A 17978-nucleotide genomic window follows, 5' to 3' on the forward strand; every position below is an offset into this window, starting at 1 on the left:
GTTCCAGTTTATTATGTAATTCAAGTTTAAGGCATTTTGTTACGTGCTTTTGCAATATTTATCTATTTAGCTTTAACTGTAATCCTACTTAACAATGTTGTGGGTTTTTTACATTTCATTGTATTTCAGCTTTGGTTCATTTACACAAACACAAATGTTTTTACACAAAAAAAAAACATTTTAATAACAAACTCCTTCTTTCAGCACCAATGTAACCACTGACTATGACTATGAGTAAACGGCATGAGAGCAGTATTTATGAAAAGGATTAATATTTTAAGAATTATTTGATCATATAAACATTTATTTGGAAATTAGACATTTGGAAAGTGGCTTCTTTTATCATGAATATTTCCTTATCTTGTTGGTTTAAAAAAATATCAGCTGTCACTATAGGTTGGAATAACATGAGGTTCAGTAAATAATTACAGAATTATTTTTTCTGGATGAATTATTTCTTTACCTGATGGTTGCTATTAACAGTGTAGCCTAAGACATTAGAAAAAATTACATTAAATTAAACATTAAAAATAAAATACAATTCTCACCTGCCTCTCTTCTCTATTTGGTTCATAAGACCACTGTAATTTCTTCCTCCTTGGCTGTCTCTTTGAGTGTTTTGTTTATTACTGAAATAGAAGCATAAAAAGCATATTCAGTGGTTCACATAAAAAATACAATAATATGAAAATGCTTATTTTAGGAGGGAATCTCACTCATCCAAATCGTGGAGGTTGGTGGGTGATAGACAACGGGGAAAAAGTGACTTTTCCACCTGTTCCTCCACAGTCCTGTTAGGATGCTTCAACTAAAGAAAGCCACAATACCATTATGATCGGTTTATAATTCTGAAATGCTTATTCCGATCAAAAAGAGCTTACATATAGAACATTACAGTATTCTCAAGTAATATCACTGACCTGATGAGAGTGTCCATATCCAAATGACCCATACGTTATGGCCATCTCAGCATCTAACTTGCAAACAACCTACAATTAAACAGAAAATCATATTTTCTTCCTCACACATAATTACACTTTTCATAATCATTAGATCATTAGACCTACTACATATGTTAGATAAACAATTATGTAACATAATATTTGCATAGCTGAAAAGGTAGGTATACATTATTTTAGTTCTGATTTCTAAAAACGTTTTCATATTGCTAAGCCTACAAAATACATTTAAAAGGAATATACCGAATAATATGGATACACTTAATTTGATATTCTTAGGTTGAGAATAACTGTTTTCTGAAGGTTTAGCACTTTCTATCAAAGATTAAAAATGAATAAATGATTAAGGAACATAGAGCTTTAAGTGCTGTTTTTCTTTACACACACAAACAACAGTAAACCTGGAGCTTACCTGCTTATTGCACATCACATTAAACTGGTGAGTGACAATGGACTCCTGAATAAAGATACACTCATCACATATTAGTCAGTCATCACAATATTTGAGAATTCATACAAAAAAATTCAGAAAGAAAACACAGCCGTACATTGCGAACTTTCAACACGTTGAAGAAAGCACTGCCCATTGGTTTAGGATCTTTTGCTGCTGGCTCAAAGAAAAGAAGCTCCACCGCTATTTGATTAGGATTCACAGCACTGCAGTTCTGCTCCGGTATCTGCATTGGGGTTTTTTTTTTTAAGATTCAAATTCGAGCAAAGCTGGGTGAAATGCATCACACAAACACATTTTTTGTGAACTGAAAAATGGCTAAATCTAAATTTTAGAATTTTCTTTTTGGATTAAACTCTTGTTCCCAAATAAAATGAATGAATGAATTTAAATGAATTTCAAATTTGAATTTGGGGTTAAACAACAGTTCAGTGTAACCGCAAACCTGGATGGAGAAGTGCTTCCACTCATCGAAGCAGAGTGAGAAATCTGCTCTTCCTCCTCTGGCGTCTTTGTTACTTTGAAGCTTGGTGCACTTTTCCTTTCCACCTACAGATATCCTGAGAAAAAACTGAAAGTCTTTTGTGTAGAATGGATTAGTGATCAAGGAAAACAGTGACCAGTGGAAAAAAAAAAGCTTCAGTGTAAAATGATGCTGGGAAATATTAGGATACGGATGTTTGGAAACACTTTGCAATCCTTTATATGTACAGTCAGAACTCCAATCTGAAAGCAAAAGCATTCTGGGCAGAAAAAAGGGTCATGCTGATGTACTTGTAGAAAACTCATTTTATAGTGTCAATATATCAGTCAATATATGAGTCTGGCCGTTCCGTTTATCTATAAATACTGACTGGCACTTCATGAGGCTTCAGCACATCTAGATCGTCCTCAGTCTCTGTCGTCTCTTCATCGTCATCCAAGCTGTAAGTCTATAGAAACAAGTGTGGCAAAGAAATACAAATTATGAAGTATATCAAAAAGTATAACAAACTAATCTGACACACAGATATACGCAAATCTATTAAAAGTAACTATGAACAAAAACATCAGACATAAATGGCACAACAGCAATAGGTCCTACAGAAAAAAAGGGTGACACTTTAGAATACGATTCCATCATTAATGAATAACAGGAATTATTAGCTAATCAGTGAATATTATTTTTTCATATCTCCCCAAGAACTACTAAGAATTACAGTATACAGGTTCATAATTAATATGAATAATGCATAATGTATAATTAATTGTAAAGTGTATTACCAAGACTCACTAGTAACGACTGAAATCATTGTAAGGTTTTGCAGGTTTTGTAGAGTATTATTCGGGTGTTAGTTACATGATCTTCCCTTTAGAATACGGATCCAAATAACTAGCAGCTTCTTCAGAAGGATGTCGTAACACTTGTAGTAATACTTCCAACATACACCTCAGAAGCTTACAATGACGTCAGCTGATATTAGGAGTTAGGATGATTTTCACTGATCCAAGAATACTGATCCAAGTAATTACTAGTTCCTTTAGAAGGATTTGGTAATACTTGAACCATTACTACTGGGTTACTATTATCTTAATTTTGGAATTAATTATTTATCATGCATAATTCATATTAATTATGAATCTGGATACAGTAGTTCTTAGGAATTCTCTGTGATATATATATATATATATATATATATATATATATATATATATATATATATATATATATATATATATATATACAGTGTTTTAACAGTATATTTTGAGCTACCGGTTTCAGAGAGGAACGATGAAACAGTATTCTTAGTTTTAGTTACTAAAAAAAATACGTTGTATGATTTTAATGGATAAGTACAGTCAAGCCCTTTAAAAAAGAGGCAAAGTCAAATTTTTTATGTTGAAAACTAAGGTTAGTAACTATTCAGTATAGAATTAATTTGATGCATAATAAAGAATAAAGAAAATAGACATTAGAGAGAAATTCTATGAACTTTTTTAATAAAAGACCGATCTAAAATTCAGTCAGTATGACGTCATCACTGACAGTTAGATTTCAAAAGTCGAGCGCCATGTCGATGTTCGACAGATATTTTTAAAGCTAAAATGTAGAAAAATCAACAGATAAGCTTATATTAATATTATTACTAGCACATATAAAACCCATCTACACTGCAATAAACTGACACGTATAAACGTTTATCTTTACAAACCCCACCTTTTGCTTGTTTTCTTCGTTTGTCGGGCTGCCTCCGCGTTCATCCATCGAGTGCCTTTACACGAGATCTGGCTGTTAAATCTCTTCACTGGTCCTTGGCTATACTGAGCTAGTTGCGGTATTGTGTTTGCGTCCTGTTACTGTAGAAAATTTGGCGTCGAAATTAAATACATTTATTTCAAATTTCCCATAAGAATGTGATGTGCCAATGAGAGTAATTGTGGGCGGGACGTCACAGTAGCCCCGCCCATTTTGTGACAAAAATGACAAATTATTTGAAAAACTATTTTGGGGAAAACGTTATCATTAGTACCATTAGCGCCCAACGAGATAATATTATGAGTATTCTCTATCCTGTATATACACACACACAGACAGAACTGAATAGTAGCGAACACAAATATAGTAAATCTGCTGAAAAAGATACTTTTTATTAATTGAGGGCGAAACAATTAGAAGCATAATGAGTTTTCAATTTTGCATTAAAATGCAGACTGCACACTACCTTAAAAGACTACACAGACTTATATGCATGATATAAATATATATGTTTACCTATGGACCATCATGACAGAAACACACAAGCTTTTTCAACAGGTCAAAACCCTTTCCGGCTTCTCAACAATACATTAAAATCCACATACAATAACTGTGGTATGCATCACTCCTACAGATGCTGACTTTCAGATTGTAAATATGTTTTACCACAAAAATGTTCTGGATTCAAGACGGTGATTCCAACATTCAAAAGAACAATGCGTTAAGACAAGCTGGCATGTAAGTAGACACGTCCAACACCGAACAAAGCTCAGCTCACACGAAACGATTCTGATCGTACAAATAACACCCACATATTTTGACAGCCATTTATTATTTGCCATTAAAACAAGAGAACGGCTTGTTATGTCACATAGGTTTGCTTTGAAACGTAAATATAAAATAAAGACTTTTAGTTTCAGGACTCAGCATTGAGAGCAAGTGGCTAATACAGAGATTAAGATGAAGAATAGTTGGGAAAACCGGATTTAAATGTGCGTGGCTAACCATCAGACTCAGCAGATCCAAAGCATTTTCACAGAACATTCCCAGCATCTTTCCAGGACAGTGTCTCTTTTGAGTTTTATATCGGCGCTGCCTCCTCAGCGCAGTAACAGCTCTTCTTGTCGTAGCTGTGGACGTTACATGGTGAAATGCCTTGTGTAATCGTATTCTATTGTAGGAATGACAGCTTGCACAAATTTCAGGAAAATCAGAAGATACCTGGAGTTATTAAAGTCAAGGGAAACTGTTTTTTTTTTTTTTTTAAATAATAATGAAATAAAGTTACTCATGAGCTTACATAGATTTGTTCAGTACGACATACGCACCAAGAAAAAACAAAAAAAGATGCGTGTACTTTAAGGACATTACAAGCCATACTTTTTTTTGGACTAGAAGTGTGCACTAACATACAAAATTATTTTATTACTTAATACTTATATTCAGCAAAAACACATTAAAATTACCAAAGGTGATGGTAAAGACATTATGTTACAAAGGTTTTCGGTTCTTTTGAAGTTTTCCACCAGCATTGTTTTCACGAGCAACAAATCCAATCTAATAATCTAATAATCTCCATCTTTCAATTCATCAATTTAATTAGTACTGTCAAACGATTAATCATAATAACATTTATATTGCATTACTACCTTTTTTTATATAGAAAGGATACATATGGACCCCAAGTTCTCCTCCTCCTTCCGCAACGGTCTCGATAATCTTTTTCATCACCTCTGCGTGTCTGACGAATAAAATCAAGAGAGCAGCTTATTAGTCCGTTGACTGTAAATGAGAGGAAGATGCATGTGAAATTTGTATTTACCGGCATGGATGCACAGAGCACATAGCAGGCGGGGGCAAGTGGGGATGATTCTCAATGGTGACCGTTTTTTTAACATGATCCTGGCTGATGTCTTCATACATGTGATCCACCGTTAGAGGCTGTCTGTCCTGAAAGATAAGCACATCACGCGGAATGTCAACAAAATGTGTTTTACTTAAAGGAATAGTTCACCCAAAAATGAAATGAAGGTATTTTGAAAAATGTTTGTCATTGTTTTGGGTCCCCACTGACTTCCACAGCAGGAAAAATATATAAAATCCTATGAAAGTCAATGGTGTCCCAAAACATCCTAGTTATGAACTGATCTTCCTTTGTGTTCAGCAGAACACAGATACAGGTTTGAAACTGCTTAAGGGAAAGTAAATGACAGAATTTTTGGATAAACTATTCCTTTTAGTGAAGGGAGAAGTGCAGGAAATGTTAACACGTTACCATCACGTCATAGCATAATAAAGCAAAGTCACCTCATCATATCCAAATAGCCATAGCCTTGGTGTCTGGTAATATTTATCATATGTGATGTAAAGATCATAAGTTCTCGTCTGTAGAATGGCATCTTCCCCTCCAGCCTCTGCCTTGGTTTTACTTAAATCGGCCATTTTACTAGTGTCAAGAGTTGCCTAAACAAAGAAAATGAATGAATAATTCTTTCCAAAGCAAATCTTGATATTAAAAACTAATGTTGAGGATCATTGCTTACTTCGTCTGTCTCCAAAAGTCCACTTTCTTCATATTCTGAAATTTAAATATACAGTGTACAATTACCAGTTATGGCTGTTTTTACCGACTAACAATGCGTTATGGATATTAAACATTCGAAACTACCTTCCATGTCTGCAGCCTCTCCTTCGTCATCATCATCTTCATCACCATTTCCACATGCACCTGTCTGCACGTTCATATTCATATTGTCCTTCAAATGCAAAACAATATATATAACTCATAATTCTTTTTGTAATTATTATAAATGGGCATTTACGTCCTCAGGGCATCCAAAATGAGGGCAGGATGCAAAACAGATTTGGAAAAGCGTAGCATTATATAACTTGCTCACCTCTGCTGTGAATGGGTGCTGTTGGAATGAAAGTCCAAACAGCTGATAAAAACACCATTTCAGAAATTAATATTATGAATAGAGAGAAAGCAATATTATGGATACATTTTGAAGTTGAATTGATGGACTAGAGTTGTATGAATTACTTGTGGATCTATAAACTGTTTGACTCTCATTCTGACGGCACCCATTCACTGCAGAGGATCCACTGGTGAGCGAGGGACGTAATTCTAAAATTTCTCAAAATCTGTCCTGATGAAGAATCAAACTCATCGGCATCTTGGATAGCCTTAACCCTCGATCTAAGGCTAAGTAAATTATGAAAAATTTCAGAAACAACTTTAAACCAATTAATTAATCATGCAATTCCTAATTCTTTAAGTAATCGACACAAAGCTACCTTATTATCCAATGAGATTTCCCGAACTGCTTCTGTCACCCCTGTAACACCTAGGAACACAAAACGTCTGTCAGAAACTGAAGCATGACAAAAAACATGCTTTTAATGGCCACGTGATACTGCCTGTTCAGATTCAGTTTCATACCAGAGTTATGATAAGTATCCACCCATCCCCCGTCTCCATCATCCTCTTCTATAATGGCCTCCAGCTCGTCGGAGTACTCCATCTGTTTACAGCGCTTGTAACATGGAACTGAGCCACATTGTGACATTTACAAAGCAGCTGTAGCACATTCATCACAGCCTCACACAACAAATGACAATTGTTTCGTATATTGGGAATGTACGTTTCAGAAAATGAAAGGTTTTCACTTCCTTTACCGTTTCGGGTTAATAGAAACTGCTTGTCTTTGGGCAGATAAGGCTTCACCTTAGCTTCTTCTCCAGATGCCCTAAAAGTAAAGAACATACATCCTCAACAAAATGTAAAAAGCCACAAGAGAGTATGTGCATAAAAAGTAAACTACATATGTTACTCAAAAATAACATTTTATGACTTCAAGGTGTAGAAATGACACTTTTAAAATCCCTCATATATCAAGTTTTCCAAATGACATTTATTGAAGGGTTATTTAATGGCGGATTTAACATTTTTAACTTTTGATTAGTTCTGTATAGCACTGTAGTGTGTGTGTGTGTGTGTGTGTGTGTGTGTGTGTGTATACGCGTGTGTGTCTACTTAGCCATTTTTTGGAGGCAATTTTTCACCCAGCAGTAATCTATAATCTATAGTAATCAATTTTTGGGATAGAATATTATTTATAACCGTTTATAAAACAATAGGGACGTCAATGAAAATGTCCTTATTAAATAGCCCAATGTTTGTGCATGTATGTATATGTGTGTGTGTGTGTGTGTGTGTGTGTGTGTGTGTGTGTGTGTGTGTGTGTGTGTGCTCTTGCCATTTCCATGTGGGGCAGTGATGAACCAGATGATCTCCAGCTGCAACAAACTGCACAGAACACAAAACACTGTTGTGCTTGAATCATTGTGAGTCAATCTTACTAAACTGAGTATTTCACACACACACACACACACAAAAATGAAAATGCACACTCACCTCCTCTGGAGTTATAACCCCGGTTTCTTTAAATTTAGATTCCTGGAAAAAGGACATACATCATGATTTCTATTTTCTAACTTGCCTGTTGAACAAACATAAACGGGCTGCATGCGAGACACCCATAACATCTCAGAAGCCATTTGTCAAACTATCCTTTATTTGCTAATTTAAATGTGTCACCAAAGTAAAGTTGTCTAGTTTGTTAACATACATATGCCCCGTAAATTAACTTTAATTCAACTTTTGCACTATACAGAACGTCACTGTTTCCAGTACATGTGAATTCATAGTGGTCATGAAGTTACAGTAAAGTGCAGCAATGCATTTACATTTAATTTACATTTATGCATTTTGTAGATGCTTTTATTCAAAGCTGCATTCATGCTGTACATTTTATCGGTTTATGCATTCGTGCATATGTAATAAAAAGTAATATAATTCCTAACAATGCCCATCCGTTATTACAAGTAAAAAAATATAAATTGCATATTAGTTCTAACATCAAAAAACGTTTACTGTAAATACTAATGTAAATTAACGTGCTTCTGTTTACAACGTTGTTGCACGTTTGACAAAACTTTGAGGGATGTGGCATCTTCTGCATCACTGCATTTTTATGCTCTGAACTAAATCACTTTTCAAATACAATGCCATTCAAAACTTTTTCCGTTTATTTTTCCTAAAGTATATGTCACAGTCCAATATATATGGCGTCTACTGAACTTCGGGCCATCTGACAGGTTGCACGTTTTCTAATGTTGTGACATGCTCGCCTGCTCGCACTGATCTCTGCTGGCATCAACGTGGCATCGGTTCAGTTATTTCTGCTCGCAGGGCAATGTTTCACGCGCTCATTAAATCTCTTGTTTTGGGGCTGCAGCTACAGGATACGGACTGCAAATCATGCTAACACCCATCGCCTTACCTTCAAAACTGGCGTTAAAAACTCCGCCACTCCCAAAGCGGTGCCTTTCACCGAGTTTATAACGTTCTGCATGCTGGAAGAAACGTCTCCAAGACCGAAGAAGTCGCGCAGAGATTCAAAGAAATTATACTTCACTAACGCTACATACAGGGTCTGTTTAAAGAACGTCTAGTCGAGCTACACCACATGACCTAAATCATCTGACAAACACTTCCGCATCTCAAAAATCGCGAGATTACGTGACACGCCCATCGTTTATTTAATTTCTATGGACGTTTTGTAAGTATGCGTAAAAAAATATGATTTTTATAAGCATTGGACTAACAAACTCTGAGAGTAAAAACAATAAACAGTTTATGTCAACAAGACTGATCGAAATGCAATGTGTTTTTATTTTACAGTTTTACTTAGTTTTTCATAATGCGAATAAATAATCCTTTCTGAACATTTAGGACATTCGTAAAAATAACGATTTAATGATGAAATACAGTGATTTGATCGCGCACGTGGGGGTGGTAACGTACTAACGAGTTTGCCAAACGCCCAATAAACGCTAGAAGAAGATGCTTTTGAGCTGTGAAGCTCATTTTTTAGCTCAGTTTTATTTTATTGTTTCTGTTATGTGTCTGTAAATCATTTCCCAGCCTCATATCGCCGGTCACCCTTTGCACTCTTTATACCTGTTGATGCTTTAAAACATGTAACCTGTTGATTTGCATGGGTGTTTGCAATTTATTTATTTTTTTTGTTTAGCTTAAGGTGTATTGGGGTTTATAAATGGTCGACTGGATATTAATAACCTTTTTTGAAGAGGAAAGGTTTTTTTTTGTCGTATTATGTGTTTTAATTGCCTTTATTTTGTTACAGTGATTTATTTTTTTAATCAATAAACGATTTATTTTTGTGATATGGTTATGTCTTCTATTTTTTATTGTGGGCACCCTTGGAAAACGATATCAGGTTACCAGGGGGGGTCGTATTCATTTGAAAATTCAGGTGATGCATACGTTTTAATTACGAAAAATTGACCCTTATTAATGGTGTTGTGGTCCAGGGTCACATGATATTGAGGCACAAGACGTCTATTTGGTATAATTACCGCTTCCTTAAAAAAAATATGGATCCATGTAACCTACACGCGTATTTATTTTTATGTAATACTGATTGTTAATTGCTATACTATTTGCTTCGAATACTTGTTGAACTATGCGACGCGAAAACTTTCAATTTCGATATTGCCCCGATCGCTCGCGGTCACAGCCTCAGACAGAAAGGGTGGAACTTAACACAGCTTGGACGTCGGTAATTGGCCGGGTGTAGTCACGTGACCTTTGTGACGTCACCTGCGGGAATCTTTAATCGTCTTTGGTGGTCCAAAAGTGAAAAAGAAGAAGGGGGAAAAAACAGGCAATTGCAAATAAAAGTTTGAACGCACACTACTCGTTTTATGTCCACAATATCTAAATCCACTGCACCACCGATCCCGTAACAGTGGCCTGTATTTAATAAAGAGTTTGTCAAAAGTAAACTACAACGTGCAACTTTACGCGTATCGCTAACTCGTTTTTTAAAAAGTAGGTTTTGGCGATGCATGCGATTTAAAACCTGCTAAAATGCAATTAGGTGATTTCTTGTGCAGTCTAGGTAGAGACTCCAGCGAAGGACAGACCACACACAGACTCACTCACACACAGGCTGAGAGAGACGAGACTTCAGCCGCCATTGCGCTGGTGGTTTCTGAGTCTCTCAGCAGCGCCAAACTGAATAAAAGCACGATACCCACACATCCACTTTAAACGAGATTAAACACCATCTAGAGCAGCGAGGTGAGTTGGTCGGAATTTGTCATTAGACGAATATCTCTCCAAAGAAAACTTGTTTTCTTACTAACACTGAACGTTCTGTTTTGGTCTTTGTTAAATCCGAATTATTAGGTATCCTTTCATCTAACTGGCTATATGATTATTCTCTATACCAAAATACTAAATTGCACTATAAGTTACTTAAGACTTTTGCATTGTTTTGCAGCTTGGAGCTTAATACATTAACGTAATAACGTAAGAAGTGCCATATCAAAATAAACAAATCTCATTCTTAAAGAATCACATGCAGTTCTCTTTAATTTAATGGTGGGACGTGTTGTTTTAATTAAAAAAAAAAAAGTGGAATCTTTTGCTTTAGACAACTGTTGGTATAAATAATAAATAATAAGTTTTTATGTTTTTAACGCTTTATTATACTGATTGTTCAGACGTACCAACAGAGTAATGGAAATTGTTATTTCTTACATTTGTGTTTAATTATATTTGTAAAATTAAAAAAGAGTCAACATAAAATGAATATATAGCCACTCTTATGTCATATTTTCATATGTTTATTAAATATGTATTATTATTATATATTTATTAAATATTTGTTAAAAATGATACTTTTGCAATAATTTGCAGAATATCCCAGCTGCTTGTTCACACAACAAAAGAAAGTTGAAATTAGAGCGACTGTGGACAAAAAGAAAACCTAACTCTATATGCCATGCTTTACGAACAAAGGTTCATCATATGGATTCAGAAGATTCAAGTTAATGCTGTAAATATTATTATAATAATTGATTAATCTGCCAATTATGCATTCAGTTAATTGAATAAAAAAACCAAAAACTATATATATATATATATATATATATATATATATATATATATATATATATATATATATATATATATATACTGTATATATATTTAAAGTTCTATTTTCTAAATTCTATATCTGCCCATTATTGTCCCCTGAACAGTGTGTATGTAACTATACTAAGTGCATCTATGTGAACTATGCTATTCATGCTATTCAATAACATTCATTATTTTGGTATTATAAATGTCTTATATTCCAGTACATACAGTAGTACATAAGTAATAGAATTGCCTTTCATGATTTTATATGTAATTATTTTAGATTGACTGCTTCAGAGCAACTTTTAAATGACACCAGGAATTATTTTTGAGTGAACATATACTAAGTCATAACCAACTACGTTTTTTAACTTTCTTAGACATCTTTGTGAGATGGTCAAGCAATGGATCTCCAGCCTCTGCAAACATATCCTTGGTCTCCGTTTGGATGACATCGTGTGTTTACCATGAACACCAGCAGCAATGAAAGCTTACTGGGGAACGCCACAGACGTTAGAGACCGCAGCGCCTGGATCGGGGAGTCTGTCGTCATATTAGCCATTGCCTTATTTGTCTGTCTGGGCAATCTGCTCGTTGTGTTGACCCTTTATCGGAAGCCCTACCTCTTAACGCCGAGCAATAAGTTTGTCTTCAGCCTGACGCTTTCCAACCTCCTTTTGTCGCTACTGGTGCTACCATTTGTCATTGCCAGCTCTCTCAATGGAGAATGGCTGTTCGGCGTCGTATGGTGCAACTTCACTGCACTGTTGTACCTGCTCATCAGCTCTGCCAGCATGCTCACGCTGGGAGCCATTGCCATCGACAGGTAAGAAGTGAATGCATTTGTTCCACGCAAAAATCATCTCTGGCCAAGAGCTCTCACGGTTTTATATGAAACAGTTTTTGTAATCTAGACGTTAAACTCTGCATCCTGTAGCTGAAGTTTAAACGAATGGTTGCTTTGTTGTCTGGTTTTTTACAGACCACTAGAAAACAATCCGTTTTTACCGTGTTTTCAGGAATAACATTAAATGAACAACGTAAAGAATAATGATAAATGAACAACCCCCTCTGTAAAAGCCTTCAGAATATAGGATTGGATTGAATTTAAATTAGCGCTGTCAAACGATTAACCATGATTAATCGTATCTGAAAAATAAAAGTTTTTGTTTATATAATATGTGAGCGTGTACTGTATTTATTAAGTAGTAATTCATTTTTTAAAAAACCCTGCCCTGGATACAACCGTTGTTAGGTTTGATATTATTGTTCACATGCACAAGCGGTTTGACTTTATTGGCCTAATTGTTTAGGTCAGAGAACATATTGGTATCTACGACACTAACGTTGTTTTACGTTCTGTCAGGTATTACGCTGTGCTGTTCCCAATGGTGTACCCTATCAAGATCACAGGCAATCGTGCGGCGGTGGCCATCGTCTACTTGTGGCTGCACTCTCTGCTGGGCTGCGTGCCTCCTCTGTTTGGCTGGTCCACATTTGAGTTTGACCGTGTGAAGAAGACCTGTACTGTGGCCTGGTATCGTGACGTCAGCTACACCGCATTCTGGGTTGCGTGGTGCTGCCTGATTCCTCTGTTTGCCATGCTGGTGTGCTACGGCCTCATCTTCCGGGTGGCACGGTGCAAAGCTCGCAAGGTGCACTGCGGGACGGTTGTGGTAGTTCAGGAGCCATCATCCTCCAACAGGAACGGACGAAAGAACTCCACCGCCTCGGTTTCATCTGTCGGGAGCCGAAGAGGTTCGATCTACGCTGGAAGCCAGTGTAAAGCCCTGGTCACCATTTTGGTGGTGGTTGGCACCTTCTTGATGACGTGGGGGCCGTATGTGATAGTGATCTGCACCGAGGCGGTAAGGGGGCGAGGAAGTGTGTCACCGGGACTGGAGACGATTGTGACCTGGCTGTCGTTCGTCAGTGCTGCCTGTCATCCTCTCATATATGGGCTGTGGAATAAAACTGTAAGGAAGGAGCTGCTTGGCATGTGCTGTGCCGAACGCCACTACCGGGAGTCGTTTATTAGTCGCCACAGGAAGTCCCGCCTCTTTAGCATCTCCAACCGAATCACAGGTGAAAAGTTTTTTTATTGTTATATTTGGTTATTTGTATGTGAGTATGTATATGGTATATATAAAGACCGTCCTAAAATCTGGTATTTTCTCCAAAACGTTTTTTATTGTGGATTAACTGTTCGCCTGAAGATTATTAATATGCACCAACAGTAAATGGTTTCGATTTCAAAGATTTTGATTTCATGCAGACTTTAATTCAACGTTTGTGTTGTAGATCTCGGTTTGTCTCCGCACCTGACGGCCATGTTGGCTGGTGGAGGCCATCTTTTAGGTGCAGGCAGCAGCACAGGAGACACTGGTTTCAGTTTTTCCCACGACTCAGGTGTGTGTGCGCAGATAAAACTGACCCTGAACCCTAAATGGTAGTGCATATATTTGAAAAATACCTCATCTGCTAACTAAAGTGTTTTGTTGTAACTCCGCAGGTACAGATATCATGTTGCTGGATAACTGTTCTGAAGGGGCAGAAAGCTCACACTACAGTGCTTTAGTCAGCAAGCGCAGGAGTTCAGTGATGTTTGAGGACCAGGTGGAACAGCAGTCTAAAGGTATAGTCAACTACCTCTGTGAATACGTAGATTCAAATTCACATTGCAAATCGTTTTTTGTAATATTACCGATCAATCAATCCTTGTTTCCGATTCTGTGCGTTATTTTCCAGCCGGTGAGGATCAGTCTCAGTGCCTGGTGAAGGCGGAGATACACGAGGCGATTGACAGCTTCGCATCCAGTATGGCCAAAGCCATCGAGAGCGACGCCAAACTTCTGTTGTTCGGTACAGAGTCTCTGACGGACAGCGTTTCATCGTGTCGATCCGCGCAGAGGAGCTCGCGCTACCCGGATGGACAGAGGCTCCGTCTGGAGAGCATCGATGAGGGAATTGTTAATGATGACAAGGTTGAGAACGAGGAGGATGAAATCGAGGAAATCTGTGCGTAAATAAATTTGCACATGGCCTGATTTTGGTCTTTAATGTTTTCAGTTAAGCACATACTCTGATTGCGTGTATATGGGTACGTGTATAACACGCATACAGAGAAGATGTTGTGATTTTCAGTACTAAAACTGAGTTTAGCTCTTACTTGCCTGAACACATTGTCATCTAAAAGCACAAAAAGTAAGTCACAAAAATATTTTCTCAGGAAACGTTCTGGGCATCATATTATATTACATGGGCTAAGTCGTCAAAAAAATGAGAACCTGCCATTAATTAGCATACTATCAATAGCATTTTGAACAATTATTATTAATAAGTACTATTAATTAATGACATTCAAAGGATAACAAACATTTTCGAACAAGGCAATTCAGTTAACACAAATGAATGAACTACATCCCTTCTGTTTATTAAAAACATTTGTTCTGTTTAGTTTGTGGGACAGATTTTACACAATTGTTCTGGTTTTAACAAGGCTGTTTAATTTCTTTTAGCCTGCACGAAAACAAGTGTGATACAGTACCTATGACAGCTAGCCCCGTTCTCTTTTACTTCGCATTATTCAATAGAAATGAGCTGTGTAAAGTAGACCAGTATGTAACGTGTTTGTACAGATGGAAAAAAATGATCTTTTGAATTGTGTTTATTACTCTTAAGGTATGTCTGCTTTCAAAATACTGTGTAAGACTTTCACGTCGTATTTACTAAGTCACAGTGTGGCCTGCATGCTTGTATACAACCGTGAGTAATGATTAGAGTAGATCTGCCAAAAATGATGAACCACTGTCCATTAAGAGTGCAAAGCTTTGTGTCACTTATAAAACTACACCGATACATATAGTCTTCTGTTATATGCACACAATCACGATACTCGCATTTCATATTTCTACAGTGGCATAGAGTCAAATATTTATAATGTCCTTTAGTGTTTCAGATATGCAGGTTGAGATTGTATCATGTTTTTTATTTCTATTTTCAAGGTGTAAACATTTTGTATTCTTTTCTTTTTTTTACAAAGCATTTAAATTATTCTTTTAAAAACATGCATTATCATTATTTGTCTTTTATACCGTAACTGTCTTTCTGGAAAAAAAACAGCACTTGTATTTCCTGTTGGTCGCAGTGGTCGGTGTGTGAAGGTGTTTAATGATTAGAGTCTGCTGAACATCTGTAAGGATCTCAGCCAACACTGGTTCGGCATGAGAAGAAGAACGTGCAAACAGGGAAGGACAGAACTTCCTCCGTGTCTTTGCGTAAAACTGTGTAAACCGTTTATGAAATTGGAATATATCTTTTACTTTTAGAACCGTTTTAGCTACTTGTTTTTTTGATTTGTGCATAAATCAAGTGCATTTTTTGGAATTTATGACTGCAAAGACATATTAAGACATATTCTTACAGGATAATAGACAAACATTCACTTTGTTTATATGCTCACTATGCAAAAATAAGCAAAACATATAAAATATTTACAAACACCCAATAAAAATGACTTTTTGTTGCAATTTTGCATTTATGTCTCATAATTCAGTGTTTTGTTTTCACCAAGGAATAAAAAATAAAAATATAACTGCAACTTTTTATCAGACAATTCCTATTTATTTTCTTGCAACTCCCGAGTTTTCTGATTTTTCGCCGCACTGATTTAATGAATATTTCATATCTCACGGTTCATATTTTAAGTATGAACTGTGAGCTATGTTCTTGCAAATAAATAAAACTCTGCAAGTTTATATCAATTCTGAGTTTAAAAAGATACAACTCTGAAAAGTAATAAACACGCACCTGCAAGAAAAAAAGAAATGTTAAACTTTTGCCATTTATATTTTTTATCCTGTGCTGAAAACAATCCTCCATACTTTTTATATGCACACCTTTTATATGCATAAACACCTTCATTCATCATCCTCCTGTCCAGCGTATTCTGATCTCCTTTGAAACCATCTGTGTATTATGCTGTGATCATGTGTGGATGAAAAGGGGTTTACTCTGAGTCTCTCCAAGCATCTGCTCATTGCGCAGAATTACCTGAAGAGGGAGACAGACATCTTACTGCACTACGCCAGGAAGTTGTCCATGACTGAATTTAAATCATTTATCATATATGACTGCTTGAAGAATAGAGTAATAAAACTTCACCTACCTCTTCTGTCAACACCCTGTGAAATGATGGAGACTCCTCAATGGGTGATCAGATTTTAAATTCAGAATCAGTTCCAGAGGAGGCAATGACAGATAAATCTATAATTATAAACTGATTTAGCAATCAGACGTGCATTATAATGAACTAAAGCACAGTAAGATGTGCAAAATACTATTAAACACAAACACACAAACCGTGATGGGTTCAGGATGGTGGAGTCAGTGAAGAAACCATAATTAATCTGATCTCTTACTGTCTTTAGTCTTATCACACACACGCTTCATTCTCAATCTGTTCAGAAATTCAAGGTGAGGAAGACAAGAAGACATGCTGAAACACAGACACAAACAGTTACACACATATGAAACAGTTTCTGTGCAAAAGAGCAGTTTGTAGTGAAGGAGCTTCATTTGGAGGAAAGAGACGCTTCAGTAAACACGTCACAGTTCACCTGTGTGCTCTGACAGACACACACACACACACACACACACACACACACACACACACACACACACACTCACACACACACACACACACACACACACACACACACACACTCACACACACTCACACACACTCACACACACACACACTCACACACACACACTCACACACACACACACTCACACTCACACACACTCACACACACACAACATGTGTCTTATTAAGGGTGACTTTATAAGAGAAGAAGAAATACGGACAAAACTAACCTCCAGAAGTCTGTTTATTTTCCTCTGCACTTAAACGTGTCACAAACGAGAAACTTTCATCCTTGGCGTCTCAGAGTGAGTCATGATGTGGATGAAGTTTTTAATATCCATGTGACAACAGCAGTCGATATTTCATTAAGATGAACGTAAGCAACGGTCCAGAAATGTCCCACGACACGCCGGCGTATATGAAATAAAAGAAGATGTGCAGACGGACACTGAATGACCTGCTCTGCCTCACAGCACTGATGAGAGAAATATTATCCAGATCAGTCAAGATCATATCGGTGCTGACACACACACACACACACGACACAAACGATGACTTTGAGATTTCTGTGACTTTGAGGCTCTTTTTTCTCTGTCTATGTCTGCTGTGAGTGACCTGAGGACGATGAGAAGAGAAGGTGCTGTTAGAAATGAGAAATAGACCGTCTGTCC

At 36.6% G+C, this 17978-nt stretch overlaps 2 protein-coding genes across 2 annotated transcripts; one reads left to right on the forward strand and one right to left on the reverse strand.

The window, feature by feature from the left end:
- Positions 1-4017: 4017 nt before the first annotated feature.
- On the reverse strand, positions 4018-9196 carry atg3 (autophagy related 3). Its single transcript, XM_043242835.1, has 12 exons — positions 8992-9196; positions 8064-8105; positions 7906-7955; positions 7325-7395; positions 7089-7196; positions 6944-6993; positions 6315-6402; positions 6190-6224; positions 5954-6109; positions 5469-5596; positions 5319-5387; positions 4018-4867 (listed from the first exon to the last, which is right to left on the reverse strand). Exons 1-12 carry the CDS (start codon positions 9061-9063, stop codon positions 4786-4788), a joined length of 951 nt encoding a protein of 316 aa, XP_043098770.1. The 5' UTR covers positions 9064-9196; the 3' UTR covers positions 4018-4785.
- A 1475-nt stretch (positions 9197-10671) lies between these two features.
- Positions 10672-16189, forward strand: gpr161b (G protein-coupled receptor 161b). The gene is made up of 6 exons (XM_043241219.1): positions 10672-10817; positions 12041-12486; positions 13027-13745; positions 13962-14069; positions 14173-14295; positions 14409-16189. Exons 2-6 carry the CDS (start codon positions 12128-12130, stop codon positions 14684-14686), a joined length of 1587 nt encoding a protein of 528 aa, XP_043097154.1. The 5' UTR covers positions 10672-10817; positions 12041-12127; the 3' UTR covers positions 14687-16189.
- Positions 16190-17978: the final 1789 nt, after the last annotated feature.

The sequence above is a fragment of the Puntigrus tetrazona genome, chromosome 6, assembly GCF_018831695.1.
Source record: "Puntigrus tetrazona isolate hp1 chromosome 6, ASM1883169v1, whole genome shotgun sequence".
In the NCBI taxonomy this organism is placed as follows: Eukaryota; Metazoa; Chordata; class Actinopteri; order Cypriniformes; family Cyprinidae; genus Puntigrus; species Puntigrus tetrazona.